Source organism: Balaenoptera physalus, assembly GCF_965194825.1.
Source record: "Balaenoptera physalus genome assembly, chromosome: 1".
NCBI lineage: Eukaryota > Metazoa > Chordata > Mammalia > Artiodactyla > Balaenopteridae > Balaenoptera > Balaenoptera physalus.
This window is the reverse complement of record NC_138882.1, coordinates 4,450,125-4,472,973: the sequence shown is the minus strand read 5'-3', so window position 1 is coordinate 4,472,973 and position 22,849 is coordinate 4,450,125. Positions and strand designations below refer to the sequence as shown.

The window sequence follows — 22,849 nt, the reverse complement described above, 5'->3', positions numbered from 1 at the left end:
TCTGGCTGCTTCAACCATTACTAATAGGATAATAAGACAATGTCAAACACACTTTTTCCCCTTGTAGGTAACTTTTACTTCTGCTTGGAGGCTTGTGTGCTTTTAATCTTTTGACTTTAGGAATTTTACCAGGATGTGTTTGATGTGTTTTCTTATTCATCAGTTTGGTTTAGAAGTATGAAAGGCATTTCATTCTACAGACTTGATTCTTTCTCCATGTCAGGAAAATTCTCTAATCTAGTTTAATTAACTGTTGCCTCTCCTCGTTCTGTTCTTTTTCTCCTTTTGGAAATTCTATCATTTATATTACATCTTCTGGATCTCACCTTAAATTCTTTATCTTTTCTCTCATTGATTGACATCTCTCTCTCCATTTTTGCTTTGTGATTTGAAATTTTATTTGTACTCGATCTCATAGACCACTTATTGTGATTTCTATACTGCCCATCTTCTTTTTCAATTTAGATAATATATTGCTTACTTTGAAATAATGATTTTTGTTTTCTTTTTGTTATTGTTTTAGCACAAGAAAACTTTTGTATACTGAGTGTTCTGAATATGATTTTGTTATTTCAGATTTTCATCTGTCCCCACCAGCAGTTCTAATTCACTGCAAATGTGTTCTCATTATTCTTCCTGATATTTTCTCCCTAGCTGCTGGGAAACTTTAAAGAGGTTGCTATTTTTTCCTTGCTATGTCATGGATCTTAGGACTAGAGGTTGGAATTGCCTAAATGATTAGACTCCTGTTGGTAAGAAAAGCAGAAGAGTTTTGGTGCCCAGTCTAGAGGCACAGATGCCTGTTCTTTGTCAAAGCACCTGGAGGAAGGCTCCTCACTCTGTAGTTTCACTGAACTCTCCCAGCCTCCAGGACACATCAATTTCCATCTTGATCTTCTAGGGCTCTGGAACACCTTGCATACTCACTCAGAATGAGATCAGCTTTCTTTTTATGAGTTCCAAACTATAAAAAGATAGCAATCACAAGAGAAAAAAGTAAAAGAATTGTAGGCTAAGTCCAGAAGATATAATGTTGTCAGCCTTCTACCTGTGGGTACACATATCTCTGAAAGGTAGGGTCATCTTAGGATCTACTGTTTTGTGGTCCTTTCCCCTAGGCAATAATTACTTTTCCAGTAGCTTACCCTGGCCCAGTTCTTTCTGCTGTGATCCTAACAGGCCAGATCCCAATTATGCCAGTTGTCTGTGAGTTCCAAAATCTCTTTGGTCAACAGAGTCAAATAGCTTGGAGTGGGAGTTGATAGGAAGGGCAGGTAGCCCTACTGCCAGAATCTCTGCTCATGGCATTTATTTTCTATTACAGTCAGACAATGAGCTGGTAAAATACGACATTCACTCATTCAAGAAACATTTGGCCATTTGCTGTGATACCAGAGAACTATGCCTCGATTTTTTCCCCCCTCAACTAACATGTACGTTCAAGAAAGACAGGTGTAAGAGTCTATATTTCTTTCACAGCATAAGTGGTACTTTTGTGAGTGTTGAGTGTTGGAGGACCTAGTAACTGAGCTGCTCCAAGGATGTTCTATAAAGATTTATAGTGAAGCCAGTGAACGAGAGATGTTAAACATCTATTCTAATTAAAGAGAAAGTAATTATAACACAGTCTAGAACAATAAGAATATGAAAAAGATGCAGTGTGTGTATATATATACATATATATATATATATAATACACACACATACACACACAATGGGATATTAGTCATAAAAAAGAATGAAATAATGCCATTTGCAGCAACATGGATGGACCTAGAGATTGCCATACTGAGTGAAGTGAGTGAGACAAAGACGAATATTACATGATATCACTTATATGTGGAATCTAAAAAAAATGATACAAATGAACTCATATACAAACATACATAGACTTATAGACATAAAACAAACTATGACTACCAAAGGGGAAAACAAAAGGTGGGAGATAAATTAGGAGTTTGGGATTAACAGATACGCACTACTATATATAAAATAGATAACCAACAAGGACCTACTGTATAGCACAGGGAACTATACTCAATATCTTGTAATAACCTATAATGGAAAATAATCCCATATATATATATATATATATATATATATATATATATATATAAATTACTTTGCTGTACACCTGAAATTAACACAACATTGTAAATTAACTATACTGCAATTTAAAAAAAAAGAATATGATTCTACAGTGTAGTCATTCATGGGCAAAGTGTACTTCTACTTGTACACTGGTAATGCTTGTACCAGTGTTTCTGAGCATTTATAACCTATATCTCCTTCAAATAAATGTAAAACCTTCATACCCAACTTCATAAAACTTTTCCAGGTAGTACCCATTGAGAATTTATCCTACGTAATTTTCTCTTGAGTTTTGTTGAAGTTTGGATTTTAATCTTTTTCAAAATATAAAATTGTAACATGGAATATATTTTTCAAATTCTATTTCTGTCCTTCACCCACGACAATGGGTTTAGAATCAGTGACTCATGTCATAATCATTCGTTTAGCTTGTTAGTAACCTGCTACATCATGAATAAATAGATAGCTGTTGTGACCAATTTATGTTCTTTACTCTGCTGAAATTAGAGCATCCAAACACATTATGGTTTCAGGTTATTGTAGAGTTGGAAAACATCTTTGATAGCACATAGCGAGAGCTCAGATATAATGCTGTATAACTCTTATCATTTCTGTTTGGTTCAATATTTGCAGCAATGATTTAATATATGATTTAGAAAGCAACTTTAAGATGTGGCTCTGAATCAAAACCTTTGTGGAATAGGGGTGCTGGTGAAAAGTCGTTTTAAGACATAGAAACTTAAAGTAAGTCAACGCTATCTCTGGCTGTCAGACAAACAAGCCAAGAAATTACCCTAATTCATTGTTAGGCTGCAAGGGTGAGAAAATATCACATGGAAAGATGATGGCAGGTCTCACATCTAAAGAAGTATATTCACAGCATTAAAAACATGTATAGCAGGATGTCAATATTGCAAAACTAGAAGTAAATTTAAAGTACTTCTACTTTCACAGCACTTCTGATGTTGAAATTCCCTCTCTAATCAGACACCCAGACCACTTTGGGATCATAAATCATGTTGATGAATCAAACAGTCTCTAAGCCCTAAGCAGTGCTGGCTGAGGCTCTGCAGGCAGAAAAGGCAGCCCATACCTACAATATGTGTCAGTTCCAGCCAAGATAAAACGCTGTCCCTTCCAGGGTGGAAGAGGTCCAATGCAATCCATCTGCTACCAAGTAACTGGTTCCCTTTGAGGGTGATGTCGTATCAGGGCTCTGCACTGGTTCTGTTGCTGCCAGGCTGAACACTGGACAGCAGCAGTTGCTAGATCATTCTTGGTGAGTGGGAGCCCATGCTGTTGGGCCAATGAATAGCCTTCCTCACTGTCAAAACAGCTATTTTGCTCATGAGCCTCTGTGCTAGCACCAAGGCATCTGAAGTCAAGTAGCTGAGCCATTCTCTCTATTTTGTTTTTTTGTGTCTCTGATCCCAAATGTACCACTTCTGTCTTAAGATGCAATTGTGTGGGATTTTCCAGACCTTATGAATTTGTGGATCTGTGTCAGAAACCAGCTCATGGTGAACATCTCTGGTCACATGATCATTTGACCTTCCACACTCAGGTGTGTGCCTGGAGCAACCTCCCAAAAGGAGGCATCCTTTTGTCCAAGAACCATGGGAATCTACAATGTGACTCTCTAATTGGGACTTTTCATAAATTCCTCCATGATGTATTTTTATAGAGCAGTTTTCTCCAAAATAATAAGGTCTACCAGGTCTTATGGCTCCAGTAGCAGGGTCAGTTGTACTGCAGACAGGACCTTCTGTGGAACCATTTACTGCTCTAAGCCCTACTCAAAGCCTTTAGGGTCATTCAGAGTTGTATGGATTGAGTAGCACTCCCAAGTGCTAGTAGTTGGATGGGAGGTGCTACATGTAATAATCTTCCTTTATTTTGGAGAGACTATCTTGTCATGCTTAAGACCACTGTACCCCTAAGACCTTCACTGATGTGGAATTCTCCTCAATCTTTGTAGGTTTTGTCTCCACCTTCTGAGTATCATGTGACTTAAAAATTCTTCTGATGTATTTGCTCCTCCATGTGCATCCGGTCAAATTAACATGATGCCATTGATAGAGTGGACCAATGTCATGTTCTGAAGAATATCAAGAGGGTCAGACTCTTTGAACTATACTATGACAGTAGACATAAGAATTAGCATAGTATATAAGATATATGTATACTGTTTTCTGTCCCAGGTGGATACACACCATAAAGATGGAAAAGATTGCCTTTGTCAAGTTAATGACCACATAGGTTATGTGCATAGGGCCTTGCTCCTCTCCTCTAGCAAAGACATTTTATATGGTGCAGGGTCTGTAATTGAGATAAACTTACTCAAGTTGTAGAAGTCCACTGTCAAGCTCAAAGATCCACCTGACTTTTGTAGGTTTGTAAATAAATGGAGATATTTTGGCAGCTGCCTCCCATACATTCCTAGGTCTTGAAAGGTCTTGAATAGTGGTAATAATTGTTGCCATTTCCCAGAAAGTAGCATGTTTGGGATTTACTATCTTGACGGGAGAGTGGGACTGTTTCAGAGGTTTGTTTATATTAAGCCTTCCTTCTCACAATAGCTATTCCCCAACAGGCCAAGGAACCAAGGTGGGATTTCCTCCAGCTACAAAGTGTGTCTACTCTAATTCTATATTCGAGATCAAGGAAATGTCCCAAGGTGAGTCCATGGGCCTCACACCCCCACTGTGAGCTGGACCAATCCCTGGACCCAGGTTTAGGATGCAGCCCTCATTTGCTCTGACTCCAGTAGGACGGTGTGAGATTGCTTTCAGGCTCTGTAATGTATGTCAACTCTGGTCCTGTGTCCACCTGTGCTTGACATATTTGGATGCTCCCTTTTCCCCACTGAATATTTACCTGAGCAAATGGTCACAGGCCTTTTGGGGAAGGACTGGGTGATTGTTACCTACACACTTGCCAGGCTAGTGCAGGGTACTTCAGGCCGAGGACCTGGCCTCTGATCTGGTCAGCGAGTTCCAGGCCTGAAAACTGCCTCAAGTCCTGTAATAGACAAGAGATTGTGACTCTTTACTGAGACAGGCACCCTTACTCCCCTGATCATCCCTCCCTGAGTTTTGCAGCTTGTGCACACTGAGTTAGACCTTGTATCAGATGGATATCAGAGGTGTGATGAGAACATTCGGAAATACATGGTCTTATCAATGTCCTCTTCTGGTTGAGTGGAGAAGGTTTTGCAGCTCTCTGCATCTGAACCTCAGGTCACCTTGCCCACTTGGAAGTAAGAACATCGTCATGCTGGCACTGGATATGGCCACTTCTTACCTCCTCAGGAAGCCTGATCTGGCTTTGCCCTCAGGAGTCTCCACTCTTAGATTATTCTCTAAAGTGACACGTTTCCACTTTGCTTGGTTCTGAACAGCCTCAGAGTCCACTGTGTAAGATACAGTATCACCTGCTCTCAATCATTTCATCTCCCCACAAACTGACTCACTGAATTAGGCTGTGCCTATGTCCACATCAAGAGTAAGAATAAGCAGTGGAAACAACCTAAGTGTCCATCAACAGATGAATGGATAAAGTTGTGGTACATATATACAATGGAATATTACTCAGCCATAAAAAGAATGAAATAATGCCATTTGCAGCAATATGGATGGACCTAGAGGTTATCATACTAAGTGAAGTAAGTCAGACAAAGACAAATACCAAATGATATCACCTATATGTGGAATCTAAAATATAACACAAATGAACCTATCTATGAAACAGAAATAGACTCACAGACATAGAGAACAGACTTGTGGTTGCCAAGGGGGAAGGCTGGTGGGGGAATGATGGATTGGGAGTTTGGGATTAGCAGATGCAAACTGCTATCTATAGGATGGATAAACAGCAAAGATCTACTCTATAGCACAGGGAACTATATTCAATATCTTGTAATAACCTATAATGGAAAAGAATCTGAAAAAGAATATACATGTGTATAACTGAATCACTTTGGCTGTACACCTGAAACTAACACAATGTTGTAAATTAACTATACTTCAATAAAAAATGGTTAAAAAATAAAAACAATTTTAAAAAAAGAATAAGAATAAACAGAAGTGTGAGTGTATGTGTGTATGTGTGTGTGTGTTTCAGGTGGAGTGGGATGGGAGAGGTTGTGGTGGAACATCTCTCTCAAATATCTTTTTTTCTTTTTTACTGAGGTACAGTCAATATATAATATATAAATTACAGGTGTACAATATAGTAATTCACAATTTTTAAAGGTTATACTCCATGCATAGTTATTATAAAACAAAATATTTGCTATATTCCCCACGTTGTACAATATATCCTTGTAGCTTATTTTACACCTAAGAGTTGGTATCTCATTTTCTTCTATACAGCACCTCTGACTCACCTGTCCACTGTATTCTAGAACTGAGACAAATAAAAGGTAACTCTCTGGGTTTTCTTCAGAGCTCTTTCAGAGCTCTGACAATGCATACTGAACGTAGCTGTCAGAATGCATATTGATTTCTCAAAGGCATTTAATAGGTTTCTCATGATATTCTTGCCGATAAAATGAGTGACTGTGGAGCGGATGCTAATAAACTTATCACGGTAGCTTTGAGTAACCACTCCCAAAGTTTGTCCAGCTCTGAATCACTGTCACCCTAGTTAGGTTTCTTGTGACATGCCTTGGGTACTGTCATCTTCAATATTTTAATCACTGACTTGGATAAAAATAAAGGTATACTTATCAAAGCAGGGGCAGAGGGTAAATATTTAGGTTTAAAAATGGATTTAAATCGTGGTACAAAATTAATAAGGTGGACTTTAGAGAAGCACACTGCCATTAGAATTCTAGTGGCTAAAAGACCGGACAGTTCAAACCACCGATTTTATGGATGAGGAAACTGACACCCCGAGAGATGAGGTGATTTACCCACAGTCACTCAGCCTGCTTGGAACAGAGCCAGGCTTGAACTCCGGGTTGTTTTTCCAGTGCTATCCACACTGTTTTCATTTTTCTCACTCTTCAGATGTCCTCAAAAGTATTCTCAAAACTTGATTTTTTTTGTTTTCAATGTGGTCCTTTTTTTTTTTAAACATTGGGGTTTATTTATTTATTTATTTATTTATTTATTTATTTATTTATTTTTGGCTGTGTTGGGTCTTCGCTTCTGTGCGAGGGCTTTCTCTAGTTGCGGCAAGCAGGGGCCACTCTTCATCGCGGTGCGCGGGCCTCTCACTATCGCGGCCTCTCTTGTTGCGGAGCACAGGCTCCAGACGCGCAGGCTCAGGAGTTGTGGCTCACGGGCCTAGCTGCTCCACGGCATTTGGGATCTTCCCAGACCAGGGCTCGAACCCGTGTTCCCTGCATTGGCAGGCAGATTCTCAACCACTGTGCCACCAGGGGGCCAAAAATTGATTTTTGATTTGCTGAATTCTGAATAGATTTCAGAAACTCTGCTAATGAATGTAGAGTCCTCTATTTTGCCCCAGACAAACACAAATTCCTTGCATTCGTGCACGATGGACACAGCAAATATGGGGAAGACATGGGTTTTTTGCAACAATAAGTCTCTAAAATGTGATTTGACTTCATAAAGAGCTAATTCCACTTAGCAGACGCGAAGCGTTTGGATTGAGAGTGGCTTTTGTGCATTTGGTTCTGCTGTGAGAAGCCACTGTATCTAGGGTTGGGCTGCACCTTCCAACAACTTCACAAAACAGAACTTTCATCACAGGACCATCTGCAGGGAGAGGATCTGAAAATCATGACTGAAACCGAGTATTTGTTAAAACTGGCAATGAGATACTTGGCCTGGGGAAAACATGTACTTTAGTTACGTGTGTGCTTGCTTATTTGTTTGGTATAAGACATTGTGAAACAGCCATGAAGTGAACAAGTGACTTCCTTTTAATCATGTTCAGTTCTGTCTGAAGTGATCTAAATTTTCTGTAATAAAGACACTCTGGTAAAGCTGAATTCTTTCTGATAAAAAACACCGTTAATCCTCTTTGTTTTTATTAATCTAAAATGACTCAATGCCTCTTTTTTAAGAAACCACAGAGAGTTACATTTCTTTGTTTAGTACCTGAATATGTTACCCACTGAGCCAAAAGATATAAACCCCAAAGCACTTTTATTATTTTGGCTGTTGGGCTGTACAAGAGATCTGCGGTAGAAATTTTATTGGAGAGTTTCTCAGTTAACCTCGCCTGAATGTCTGTAGATTTATGAGTTGCCCCCTTGTAGTCATAGGCTTGTTTTAAATCTGTGAAGGGATTTTATTTCAAAGCATAACGTATTTTATTAATAAATAATATCTTATTTCTACATGGTGTTAGCAGGTAGCTCAAAAAGACACTGAAAATAAAGTATGCATTTTCTCTTTATTCTCTTGAAATATCTTTTCTCTCACAATGAGAAACATTTTAGATCTATTAGAAAAATTGGGTTGAACATATTTTATTAGCCAAAACATTCAAAGGCTATATGCATTCATATAAAGAAAGCTGTGATCAAACTTTCCCTAAGTGGAAAATTTTAAATATTGCTATGAACTGTCTAGAAAGCCAATTTTTCCAGTACAATTAGTATTGAAATAAAAATATAACTCACACTGATTTTTGTCAGTGATATAAGAGAAGATAGCGAAAAGAGTTAAGTTTAAAAACAAAGCCTAAACATTGATAAATGGCCTTTGACTCTGTTATCTAAACTTTAATGATAAAAGTACCATGTGCAGGGATGGCACCCAGTGCATTATATTTGTAACATGAACAATACACCCAACGAATCATTTAGGTATAAAAATTGTAAATTTCTTTATTTTTGTAATTCAACCAAATCTCTGTTTGCAGACCCTACTTAACTCATATCAGAAAATATAACAATTGTTGACTTTGAGGAAACTTAGTAAATACAAGTTTAAACCCAGTTATTTCAAGTTTTCCTACAAGCCTCTTTCTCCCTTGGATGCACCTAATTTGGGGAGATTGCGTGCCAGAGCCTCGGGGTGTTGTTGAGGGACATCGCTGGCGGCCACAGGCTGGGTGTGCTGGTCTCCAGAGTCCTCTGTTCCCTCCTGGAGCCATTGGGTCGGCCACGTTGCTGTTAGCCCACGCGTCCTCCGTCCTCCTCAGTCTAATTTCTCTCCCCCACCATTTCTCCCTGCCCTCAGAGGCAGAGGAAATTTCGGGGTGCAACCCAAGAGCACTCAGGACAGTGACAGATCAGGTTCCATCTGTCTGCATTTGGCATGCCGACACTTCAGACCATTTGCTGAACCATTTGGGGTTCAGGATTATCTGGAACTTACCCCACGTATCTGGTCCCACGTGGGAAAAGGCAAAGTCTTCTCTCTGAGTTCCTTACGCTCTCCTGACATCCTACCATTCATTCCCCCGGGGGCCGGTGCCTTTGCTCTTTCAAGAGATCCTCAGCAAAGTCTGACTTTCTGACTTTCTTGCTTCCTACTCCCATTCTTTTTCTCCAAGCCCTCAGAGGTTTTTAAATTTTACTTTACTCTCTTCTCCATTTGGAGCAAAAGAAATGACTTAGTGTTTTCCCAGTTCTTTCTCTCCTAAACCTTGATCATTATTTTTTTCATAAAGCCTAGGGTTTCCTGCCAGCATTATTTTCTGGCTCTGCCACAATACTTCTCCCTTGGGGAAAGAGAGTGTCAAGTCCCCATGGCAGCAAAGTGGAGAGCAAGGCATCACTATGTTGAAGGTGAAAGCGGGAAGGGGGAGGATGGATGAGTAGCAAAGCCCACTTTATACTTTATAATATTGTCTGCTATACATTTGTTTTCCTCTCCTTTTCTTATTTCATTTCATTTCTTTTCTTTTTATTTTCTTCTGTATTGGAGTATAGATGATTAACAATGTCGTGTTAGTTTCAGGTGTATAGCAAAGTGAATCAGTTATACATATACTTCGATCTATTCTTTTTCAAATTCTTTTCCCATTGAGGTTATTACAGAATATCGAGCAGAGTTGGAGATGATCATACTAAGTGAAGTCAGACAGAGAAAGACAAATGTCATATGATGTCACTTATATGCAGAATCTAAAAAAATGATACAAATGAACTTATTTGTATCAAATAAGAAACAGACTCAGAGACAGACTCAAATAAGAAACAAAACAGAAACAGAATCACAGACTGAGAGAAAGAATTTATGGTTACCAAAGGGGAAAGGAGGAGGAGGGATAGATTGGGAGATTGGGATTGACATGTACACACTGCTATATTTAAAGTAGATAACCAACAAGGACCTTCTGTATAGCACAGGGAACTCTGCTATACCTTCTTTATAGTGCTTATTGGTTTACTAAGGAGGTGCCTATGTGGAGAGAACACTGGTGTCTCTCACCAGGACGCAGCTCCCTAAGGGCAGGGAGCTGGCTTTGTCTCCTTGCACAGCTCTTGAGCAGTGCCTGCTGCAAGCACGTGCTCAGTCAACACTGGCTGAATGTCTGAAGGAAATGCTCATCCCATATCTCCATTGAAAACATTCTTCAGCTCAGCCCTGTGCTTCTCTGTGGACCTGAAAACAAATCAGATGAATGACAGCTCTATCTTAAAGCCAGACTGAAGCTTTGATCATTTCAAATTGATGAATAGGTCCATTTTAAGACTGCATCTTTGACATTATAGGTATCTCTAGTGGGTCATTTTGTGGTTGAACTCTCTGACAAATGTCTCAAATGTGAGTGCCTTGCTGAGTGATGAGAATGGCTATCCCGTCTGCCACGTCCCTAGACCCCGGTCACCTGGAACCGGCCCATGAGTGCCACACCACCACCTGGGCCCAAATACACAGAACAGGCAGGGTTGGGTCTAAAGGAAAAAGTCTGACCTTTATTCAAGTTACCTAACCTCTCTGAGCCTCAGTTTCCTCTGATGTTAAATTACCAGATATTGAAAGTAATGTATAGAGCATATGAAATCACCAAGTACATAAACCCATATATATATATATATATATATATATATATATATATATATATATGTAATGTTGACTGCCCAGCTATAATAAAATATTGACTGCCACACAGGTGCTGTTCAGTAATACTGGTTGTTATTATTACCTTATATGTAGAAGGGCTGATTTTGAACAAAGCTGTTTATGTTATTGGCATGTTAGTTCTGAAATGCACGTCAAGTTAAGCAGGAAAGAATTTCTCCCCATTTTAAGATATTAATTTGCAACCAATGTATCAGCTTCTTAAGGCTGCTTTCTGGAACCTGAAAAGGAACTCTGTTATCAGGGTATAGGCAAATCCAGATTCTTTTAGCCCATCTTATCTAATCCAGTAGCTATATCAAATAATTTAGAAGTAAAAAAAAAAAGTCCCAGAATAATATATGATTTTATACTTTTTCCGATCGAACCATCCTGTATGGTTCTTATCCGCTCTGCTTTTAGCAGTATGCTGAGCTATGCGCCTTGAGGAAATATTAATGACCTATAAAATTAAAAGAGTATTTTGAACCAAAGGCAGTTCCTGACTATGGAATTGCACATTACTGAGAGATTAATGAAGACTTTCAAAAGACGTGTGCATTGCTCATTCCTTTTCTTAGCTAGATTTCAATTGTTTATTTCTGCATAAAATTGTCCATTTCTCTTATAACGTGTTAGATTGAGAATCCCGGGCAGCAATGTGTTTTGAAAGCTGGAAGACGGTATTTGAGGGATGCAAAAGAAGGTTAGAATTTGCGTTCTTATTTTGGAAGATCGACTAGAAGATTCCAGGACTTCATTCTGAGAGATCATTGAAGATTTAATTAAGAAAATAATTTGGCATGAGAAAAGAAGGTCATTCAGTGATGATATCTAAATAATTTTGGCAGCTAGGGATATATTATCAGTATTATTTTTATTTTGCAGCACGTGATTAGCTGTGTTACAGTAGGGTGGTGTAACAGGATCCCTAATTTAAAAAAAAAACATATTCCATAATGTGGAGAGATTTTGCACAGGACCCAAGTGAAATAGAGGGTTTAGTAATCAACAGATTTATGCTCCCGTAATTTTTCTTTCAGAAGCCTAATAGTATTTACAAAGTTTGCATTTATAGGTACCCCTGATGGCTGAAAGAAACACTATTTGTTGAGACCCATTATTATCTCCCCCTCCAAATTATTTGGATTATCTAAATTGTAAATTAATGTTTATTCATTATCTAAAATCAAAATTCCATCTTAGATTTTAAATCACTTTTTTTTTTTCATTGTTCTTTTTCTTCCTGGCTATCTTTTTAAAACATAAAGATTAAGTGACATTTAATTGTCCCAGAATGGAATAGTCAAGACTGCTTGCTACCCTTCTACAATCTTAGGCTGTAATCGAACGTGAGGCTGTATTTCTCCTTGCACTGTTTGGAAAGAGTGCTATAAATTCTTCTTTAGACCTCAACGTATTATTTTTATTAAATTAGAGCTTGTCTTAACCATCTCATTCCTCGGTTTTACCTTCTCTTTGCTTATACTGTCCAAATCACTCAGGGCAGCAATGGGGACAGAGTAAGTTTTAAAAGAAATAAATCACTTATAATCCATCTTAAAATATTTACCTCGAGACAAGGCATAAGTGCGAGAGGATGGGTTTTAAACAATAACATTGGCCCCTTCATTAGAAAATAAATGAAATTCTCTTAGATTTCCCACGGCTGCCATTTACCGTTATGTTGTTTTGATAATGAGCTTGACCTGGTATTTTTCTCTTTGATTCAAACTGCTCTCCCCAGAGAAATAGTCCATAGGGAAGTAATCTTCTCAATCCAAATTTCCCATACCAGGACCATTGACAATCCTGGCATCCGAAACCACTAAAATCATTAAGTCAGATAATGGCTATTTACGTAAAGTTCAGAAGGTTGTTAAACTGATTCCAGATGTCTAAATAATCTGCATTTACATTATCTAGAGGCACATCATATATATATATACACATTAACCTACCACCTGTCAACTTTATCAGGAGAGTAGAACAGGATCAGGAGTAATAAAATCTTATTAGATGTAACCTGTAACTCTGAAGCTGATCTTCTGAAATGAGCCAAAATCATATATGATTAACTCACCTTTATCAAAATTGGTTTGAATTAAGGATAAGAGAAAAACCTTGGACATTAATTCCATTATAATCATGTCTATTCTGAACCTAAGGTAAAGTCTGAGAGGTATGTTGAAAAGTGAGGTGTCTGCTTTTCATTACTCATTCCCAGAGAGGATTTTAACTGTTGGAAACTTAGTATAATGCATTTCCTAAGGGTTCCTCAAGAATTGTGGACATTCCTAGGTATCTCTTTGTCTAAGAGAACGTGGATTGTTTGGGAAGATTTGGCCCATGGCATAAACTATCATGGGTTGGAGATATTGATGTGTGTTAGTGTATCCCCTTCCTCCGCCTCTAATAACCAAATGCTCCTGGAGATAAGATGGTCCCCAGTTCTGGTAGGGCCCCACTGTATGTCTGAAGTTACCACTGTCTTAGGCAGAATTCTAAATCACAATAATGTCTAACGGTTGTAAACAGAGATTTTAGATGTGATACACTCAGATATTCTCCCAGGAGTTATTTTTAAGATTAAGTCACCTACTTGGGGCTAGAATGATTTACGTTCTTGAAGGACCGTGGTAGCATTAATAAAAGGGGAAAAGAAATATGTGCTCCCTTAGGGCATAGGATTTTCCCCCCTATTTTCTGTTCAACAGGTCAGAAACAAATCTGAAGATACATAAAATATTTGAAAATCCACACTCTAAAATTTGGCATATTGCAATGAAGTAGAAATGATAAAATAATAAAAGCTGGTCTGCTGAAGGTAATATGTGAGCATCTCATAATTTTTCCCCTAAAGCAGTGATTCTTAATTTTTTTAGGGTTGTGGTCACTGAGGTAAGGAACTTTCTCACCATGAATGGCCCTGACCCCATTTCACATATAATTGACCACCTCCTAAAGTCAATCTCTGAGCTTCCTAGCAGAAACCCTCCCCCACACTACATCTTCCACATCCTAAAATATTTTACAGTTCAATCAAGCAGTTGAGACAACCACAAACAAATGTGATTTATGCCTCAAAAGGTTTGCAAGGAACTTTTATGGCAGTGTAAGTGAGGGGATTGTTATATACTGATAGAAGGATGTCAGAGTTTCATGCTGAAGATCTCATTTAAAATCAAACCAGGGAATATACTGGATTTCAGAAGAAACAGACTAGTTGAGCATATTCCAGACAGATGAACTCATGTGAGGACCAGACCAGAGAAAAGACGTCTCTGCCATGTTTAGTGATCAGGTTAATTCCTTAAACAAATGGGCCATGAAATGCAGTCATTTGAAAAAATGTTGGAAAGTTGATTGGGATCACATTCTTGGATATCAGATTACATTAAAAAAATTTTTTTTATTGTTGGTAAAGGCAGTCCATCGTAAATATTCAAAAAAAAAATCTGCAATGTTATTAGAGCTGCACTGGAGAGATTGATGTGATGAAAGTCATAGGATGGGACAAGAAAAAAAAATTAGAGGTGGGTAGAGAGATAAAAATCCAAACTAAGGTAATAACACTGAAGAAAGAGAGGAGTCAAACTGTGAAAAAACCCACAATTTGTGCTTGCTTAAATGTGGTTATTTAACTAACAATTGTAGCAGCTGCTTTGTGTAACAAAAGAGCCCAAAGCATGATAAAGTTTTAGAAGGAATTTCAAGGGATCTGAACTATTCTGCTCTGGAATGTTCAGAGCATTAACAAATTGAAGTCTAAAAGAAGCCCTGCTTAACTTTATCTCAGAAAGAAATTCCCAAACTTATTAGACAGTAGAAACTTTGACATGTGTGTAGTTGTGTGTGGGGCTTCCATGAATATTCTAAAAAATGAGTATTCCTTAGTACACACATTCTGCTGCTTATAGCCATAATAAACATTAATCCACAGTTCTGCCTTTTGTTGTGACATAGACTTATTTGCTTGTCATTTTTATTCTACACATATCATGGCTTCTCAATGTGTGCATCTTGGGAAGGGGGTAATTCTGAGCCATGTGGATTTTTGAATCATCAAATATTTTGAAATGGAAGATTTTTCAAGTCTAGCTTCATACAGGTGAAACTCATCTATTTGAAAATATCTTGGAAACTCATAATAGAGTGAAAACCATAAGAGCAAAGACTATAAAACAAGCAAAGATTATAAAAAGCAGAGCTCCTGTAAGTACTAGATTCATGAAAAATAATTCAAGTAAATCTAGCATTTTAAAAATAAGCAGGTAATGTAACTATGAACCCTAAGGATTGTATTACAATACTCTTTATAAAGAATGTAGACGTAGATCTACTAGTTTGTTTTTCCAGTTAATATGGGGTAATTTTATATTTAGATGAAAATTTTAAGGCATGTAAAAGACGCCTTGGCAAGTCTTATTTTACTAGAATAAAGACATCATAATTCTTTCATTTCTTACACAAAATGTAAATCTATGTCTTCATGTTTGTCCATCTAATTTTAATTTCTATTCTTAGGTCTATAGTTGCTACTACAAAATAATACATTAATTCATAAAGTATATGATTTAGAATCTAATTATCTTAAAATTCTACAAAAGTTAGCAAATACATAGGTAATGAAATGTTCTCGTTTGGATTTTTAGAAAAATGTAAAGAGTTATATTTTCCAAAAGAGCAAAACAAATAACCATCATGTTGTGACTTTGGGACAGAAAAGATTTTGTTTTCATTTTTGGTATTATCTGCCGATGTTCAACAGTTGCATTTTTTTTTTTCCCCAGATGAGAGTTGTGCATCAAAGTTCACATCCCAAGAGATGTTATCAGTCTGAACAGCCCAGTGAACAAATATTTGTGAACCTCTTTCTAAATGAAATGTTCTATAGAAAGGTGGAAGTGGTGAGAAACCGTTGAAACAGTGGTTAAGAAGGTAGGTCTTTGTGGTACTGATGGGAAATAGTCGTTAGGGAAAGCTGCTCCACCACACAGGAAACAGAAAAACTCTTGAAAGCATCTTGTCCAGCTGTGGCAGACAGAAGAATTTACATAGATAACATTTTCAAGCCCCAGAGTTTGTATGTACTCAACTGGTGACCAAGAAAGGAGGAGGTGCAGGGGGAGAGGGAAAGGAAAAGGTTTTAAGGTTACAAGAGCAGTTTGGTATGCATTTTGCAAATCACGTACCTACATAGCTTCCCAGAAAAGACATTTAAAATAAAGACCTATGCTTCATCATATTGAAAAGCTAGATGGGCTCCGATGGAGGTTAAAAAAAAAATAGGTTTGCAAGACAGATTCAAAGAAGCATTTCATAATTGAATAGAACTATTGTTGAATGGCTTGAAATTAAAATATTTATATTGTCTTTTATAGGTATTGAAAATATAGCAAATACAAAGATTTATAGTAAGAATGAAAAATGACTAAAACAAAGGTTGCCAATTTTTTTGCTCACTTATTAAGAGCTGCTTTGCTTTTGTGATTTCATTTAATTGTTTTGAAAATTAAATTAAATTACACCCTAGATGAGCAAACAAGGCTCAGAGTGGATGAGGTTCTTCACCGAGATCATAGACCTCAGGGCTTGAACCCAGGTGTGTTGAACTCTGAAATTTGTGCTTGTGAAACATGCTGGGCTATATCCACCATAATATTCTGAGCCATAATCAAGATCATTACATTCTGTTTTTGCTTAGTTATCTCTTCTATTTTTAGGGATTTTTTCTTCCACCGTATCATATATATCTTCCACATACATCCACATATTGTATCCTTAGAGAAAACTTTGGGAATGCTCTCTTGGAAAAGTGTTTTTGTGGTTGCTGATTTTCTTCATCACTCTCTATTTTAATGATTATTCTTCCGCAAGATTTTGATCATCCTACCCAATTCATTTCATTTTGAACACTTTGAAAATAAATGTGCTTCAACAATAATATTGTGACTGCACCTCAAATTCTCACCCTCATGTAAATGACTATGTATTTTGTTATGAAATATGCCGAGGGAAAAGAAAGCAGAAAATGACCTAGAAGTGAAACTCTTTAGCAGCTTGATGCAGTGAGTTTTCATCATGTTCTATTCGCCCAGTGAATTTATAATAGTTTAAATGTGCTGATAGTTTGTTTAAGCAATTCAGGTACCATTATCGGGGGGAAAATCCCAAAGGTAAAACCCTGATATACTGATCTCTAACTTGAGGCCATCTGCACAGACAAATAACCAGAGTGCATATTCCTTTTATCTTCTTGCCTACTTCATGGGTCTCCTTTTGGTAGGAGTTCTAGCCTAGCAAGAAAGCTGCCCCCTGCCCTCCGCCAGCTGACTTTTTCCCTTGCATCTAAAATCTACACAAAAATGTTGCACACTAGCCCTTCCTTCCCTTTGGCCCTGATCTAAGTACTTCAGGAGGTGATACTTGGTTTGTACGCCTGCTTCACCCATCACCCCATGTTTCACTGAAACACTGCCTAGTCCATTCCTAAGTCTTCTTTTAACTCCCATCACTCTGCCAATGACTTCTTGAACACATGAAAAGTCAATCTCTCTCTTTTTAAATAGAAGAGTTCTTCAGTACTTTTCCCAATGTTGCTGTGTATTTCTATATCATACTCTAATGGAACTTACATCAGCCTGAAAGCTAATTTCAACACTATTTTACTGCTTTTCTGTTTTGCTAAATGACTAGTTTCTAATAACACATTTTTGTGTGTTTTACAAGCATTCACAATTCATGTGTGATGTTTAGCTAGGCTTGTTTGGGCTTTCTTGAGGCCCAAGGTAGGCCAAAGATTGATGATAGATCACCCTCTGAGAAACAACCTTTTGTGCTGGAAAAATGGCTATACTTGTAAACATTTAATGCTTGTCTAAAACTCTCTGCAAGGTCCATAGTCACATTGTCATCAATTCCTTTAATGCAGCTCTTTTGGATTTTGAAATATAATAGATTCCCAGGATTAAACTCTTTAAATGAGAGGGACCATGTGGAGTAATCTAGTCCAATCCCCTCATTTTACAGCTGGGGAAAGTGAGACTCAGCCCTTTAAGTGCATTGAAGATTGGGTCAAGGATCCAATTGTTTTCTGATTTCCAATGCTGCGTACTTAATTTAGTATAATTACTATCAATTGGTTTCAGTCAATAAGGCACTGGGCCCAAGGGCTCAGGCCAGATTAAAAATAAATGTTCAAAATAGTCTGAATGTCTTTTAAATGCCCACATATTTCCATTTTAAAGAAAAAATATGAGGACATCGGAGGATTTGGTCAGATGCAATGTTTGGACGTCCTCATGGCCACCGATTGACATACATTCAAACCTTGAAGGCACAAATCTTTAACAGCATTTAGAGATGACCATATTCTTTTGCTCCAGTTGGATCCTTAAGGCAACGTCTAGAGAGAACCATATGAAATCACTAAAATGGAATAAGCCCCAGTTATTAGGAAGGACAGCACACACAGCCAGGAGTGAATAAATATAAATTCCATGACTAATGATTGAGGACTTAATACTTGACTTCTGTAACAGTGTCTTTCACAGAGATATTTCTTGTACTGCCCTTTAAATGTGGTTCTTTGTCTGGTCTAGAACAAGCTGGAGAAGAGCTGGCCAAGAGCCTTCAGTCTTCACAGTCTTTGAGTCCTCATGTGGTCTGTTTTCTAACTCCTGCCCTGTACTTTGTTGTGTTCCTTTCCTTAAGCCCATGAGGAAACACCAGCGGGATGACCTCTGCTGCCTTTGAAAAGAGCGTTCATTGTGATGTTTATAGTTGCATGCTCTTTCTCTGCATTCCACATCATAGGGAGATGTTTTGTTTTTCACTGTCTATATTATTTATCTTGATCCATTCTGAACAAATAACTGGCCTCCTCCTGCCAATTTCAATTAATTTCTTGTCAAATTAAAATGGCTCACACACCCACACAGGGAAGTTATGATCACTGATTGTATTCAAGGTTCATCTTATTCATGTGCACAAATAATAATTTTTGTGCTATGTATTTTCAGACGTGCATTCTTGGGGCCTGTGTGTATTTTGGAAAGCGATTGTGAATTTGCTATTGCTGACTGGTTTTATAGACATTACTGCTGAGACCAAGTACTTTGGAATCTAGAAGCTGAAATATGATGGAAATGAGTTTGACTAGATAGCTCTTGTGGACAGAATAGGGTAGAATAGCATAGAATAAGGCAAAGAGAAAGAACTTTATTGAGATTTTTTAAAACTGAGGTTTTAAAATTTAAGAAAGAATTGCAATATGCTAGAAAATACAAGAGGAATAAGTTGGGAAAGGACTAAAATAGAGTTAGAAGGAAATGCAAATTTAAACAAGTACAAATCTGTTAGGCAAAATGTAAGAATATTGGGAAAAAAGATAAGCAGACTGACTACTTTGGCTGTATAAAATAAAATATCTCTACCCATCTATATACCTATCTCTATAATAAAGAGCAGAGAGAACAAACCACAAGTCTGAAATATTGCTGCATGAAGAAATGAGAAATAATCACTGCCATTGCTATTTCTTTTACTTTTGGTCATATTAAACACAAATCATTGACTACAAACTGAATACAGTATTATTGTATTAATCAAAGTAATTCATATTTAATTCTACATCTTTTCTTCACTTTCACTCTTATAAAATGTTTATATTGCATTATTGTTCAGTCAATTTATTGCATAGTGATTATTATTCCCAGTCTTGTTTACATTTTAGACATTTCTAAAAGTGCAGAAATTTGGATTACTATGTAGTATCTGTTAGGATTAAATAAAGATCATTTCAAAAAAATATCTAGAATGTTTATCAAAAACACACCAACTTGTTTCTAAATCCCAGAGCTGCCTTACAAACACCTTCTTCTCTGTGAATGGGAAACATTTTTAAGTGTTTAGTTTAATACTTGAGATGTTTAAATTATCTAAATTAATTTTAGTTTATGTTTATTTGGCCACCAGCTCTTTTCTCGTGATCTGAATGACAATGATGATAATGAGGAGGAGAAGGAAAAGAGGAGGAAATTTTCTATAACAGTCACTTTAACTCATAACAGACCTCATTTCTGAATTATGAGGTTGTACTAAATAATCTCTAAACTCATCCAGTGGTCTAAATGTATTGTCATAGATATGGAGAACAAACGGATGGTTGCCAAAGGAGGGGGGTTGGGGGATTGGGTGAAATAAGTGAAAGGGATTGAGAGGTCCAAACTTCCAGTTATAACATAAAAAGTCAGGGGGATGTAATGTACAGCATGGGGAATATAGTCAATAATATTGCAGTAACTTTGTATGGTGACAGATGGTTATTAGACTTATAGAGGTGATCAACTCATAATGTATATAAATGTTGAATCACTATGTTGTATACCTAAAACATAATATTGTATGTCAATTATATTTCAATTAAAAAATTAAAAACAACAAAATAAAATAAAATTATGAGATTTGTTATGCCTATGTTTTAATTCCCAATTTTTATTTAATATATATGACCTAATTTTAAAAATCAATTCACAGGTAGACTACCCTAAGTGCAAACAGTTCAACCAGACTTGCTCACATTCAAAGAAAATCTTGATCTGTGGTTTTTTCTCTGTGGTTATTTTTGAAGTATTTGGCTTTGGGGATTAACAGATACACACTACTATATTCAAAATAAACAACAAGAACCTGCTGTATAGCACAGGGAACTATATTCAGTATCTTGTAATAACCTATAGTGGAAAAGAATCTGAAAAAACATATATATATGTATATATAACCGAATCACTTTGATGTACACCTGAAACTAACACAACATTGTAAATCAACTATACTTCAATTAAAAAAAAAAAACACACTATACTAAATCCTCATTATTTGAGTCAGCTGATTTTAAGTTATAGTGCATGGTTAGTCGAAAGAGCCCATCCCTTATTCACCAGAAAACTGTGAGTCTTCTCAGAGAAACTCAGTCACTTATTATCTCTCAGAATTTAAGGAAGTTTATCTATATTGCTGAGCACTTGTCTTTTTAGTTTTGAAAGGGAAGTTATAATATCAACTTTGAAATATTTTGGCCAGTTAAAACAGATTATACATGGATGTTATCTAGTGAAATTCAAAGATAAATAAATAATAGCTATTGTAAGTAAAAATATGTACATTTGTTTCTTTGTCTTAACATTACTAAAATTTATTAAAAACTGATTTTCAAATGTTATGTTCCTACAGTCCTAAATCTACCTCCCTTTTGCATTTCGTTAGGGTTTGCATGCTATTTCATAAATGGGGTTACATTTCAAATAGTGCCAAGTGTTCATATGATTTTACTGTGTCAATTACACAAACTTTTAATATTTGAAAAAAGTTATTTTTAATAAAAAATATCATTTTCAAAAAGATTATATTATTTCAAAAGTTGGACTGCTATTTGTTCATAATGTTTCCAATTATTATAAATAACCATTCAGTTCTCATTGAGATATGAATGAATCTTCATCTGTCTACTGGTAGAGATAAGAAATATGAATGTGTTTTGAGAGGAAATACACCATGCTGTTTGAGATTATAGTAACTGATTTTGAGTCTATAACATCCGAGAATATACAAATGAATAGATGTCTGTCAAGACATAAACAGATACGATTCTAACTGACTTGAGGTTCAGTATAAAACATGACTGAATCTAATTATGCGGTTTTGCGTAAATTGTGACCATGCTGCTGTTACTGTTTTTGATGATGAGGTTGCCTGAAATATTCCAGGTTTTTAAACTACAGGGGTAAGAAGGAAAAGGTAATGAGTTTTCTTTAAAGAGATGGTTGTGCTGAACTCAGTTTTTATCTGTCAGCCAAGGCATTTCCAAGCACGTTAAATTTTGGTTAACATAGGATAAATGTACTGAATTAGAAGAAATTCCACACTCAGAGACACTTACTGTAGGAATGAGCATCCTTGCATATACATTATTAGAAAATAAAATTGATGGACCCACTGCACGGTTGAAGTGAACACACTAATGCAAAATCTTAATGGAATATGCCAATATAGGAAGAAGCACTGAAACAGCAGAGGTGGCCACATCATACCAGCATTTCTGGTTTGGATGGTATGATGAATGGTTTTCTGGAGAGAAAAAGAGAGAGAGAGAGAGAGAGAGAAAGAGAAGAATTTGAAAAAGATATTTTGTAGCAGCACTGTTTACAATACCCAGGACATGGAAGCAACCTAAATGTCCATCAACAGATGAATGGATAAAGAAGATGTGGTATATATACATATATATATGTAATGTGTGTGTGTGTATATATATATACATATATGCATATATATACGTGTATATATACACACATTGTATATATATATATACATGTATATATACACAATATATGCATACACATTGTACATATATATATATATATATATATATATATATATATATATATATACAATGGAATGTTACTCACCCATAAAAAAGAATGAAATAATGCCATTTACAGCGACATGGATAGACCTAGAGATTATCATACTAGGTGAAGTAAGTCAGACAGAGGAAGACAAATACCATATGATACTGCTTATATATGGACTCTAAAAAAATTGATATGAATGAACTTATTTACAAAACAGAAATAGACCCACACACATGGAAAGTAAACTTACCAATGAAAGAAATTAAAGATAATACAAACAGATGGAGAGATATACCATGTTCTTGGATTGGAAGAATCAACATTGTGAAAATGACTATACTACCCAAAGCA

At 36.6% G+C, this 22,849-nt stretch overlaps 1 protein-coding gene across 1 annotated transcript in view; it reads left to right on the top strand.

Moving 5' to 3' along the window:
* Positions 1-22,498, top strand: part of LOC309646631 (uncharacterized protein) — a 35,159-nt gene extending 12,661 nt beyond the window's left edge. Inside the window, exons 3-4 of the mRNA XM_082433151.1 lie at positions 4,685-4,768; positions 15,875-22,498. Coding sequence (XP_082289277.1) covers positions 4,685-4,768; positions 15,875-16,006 — 216 coding nt within the window. The 3' untranslated portion in view covers positions 16,007-22,498. The remainder of the gene's footprint in view (positions 1-4,684; positions 4,769-15,874) is intronic.
* Positions 22,499-22,849: the final 351 nt, after the last annotated feature.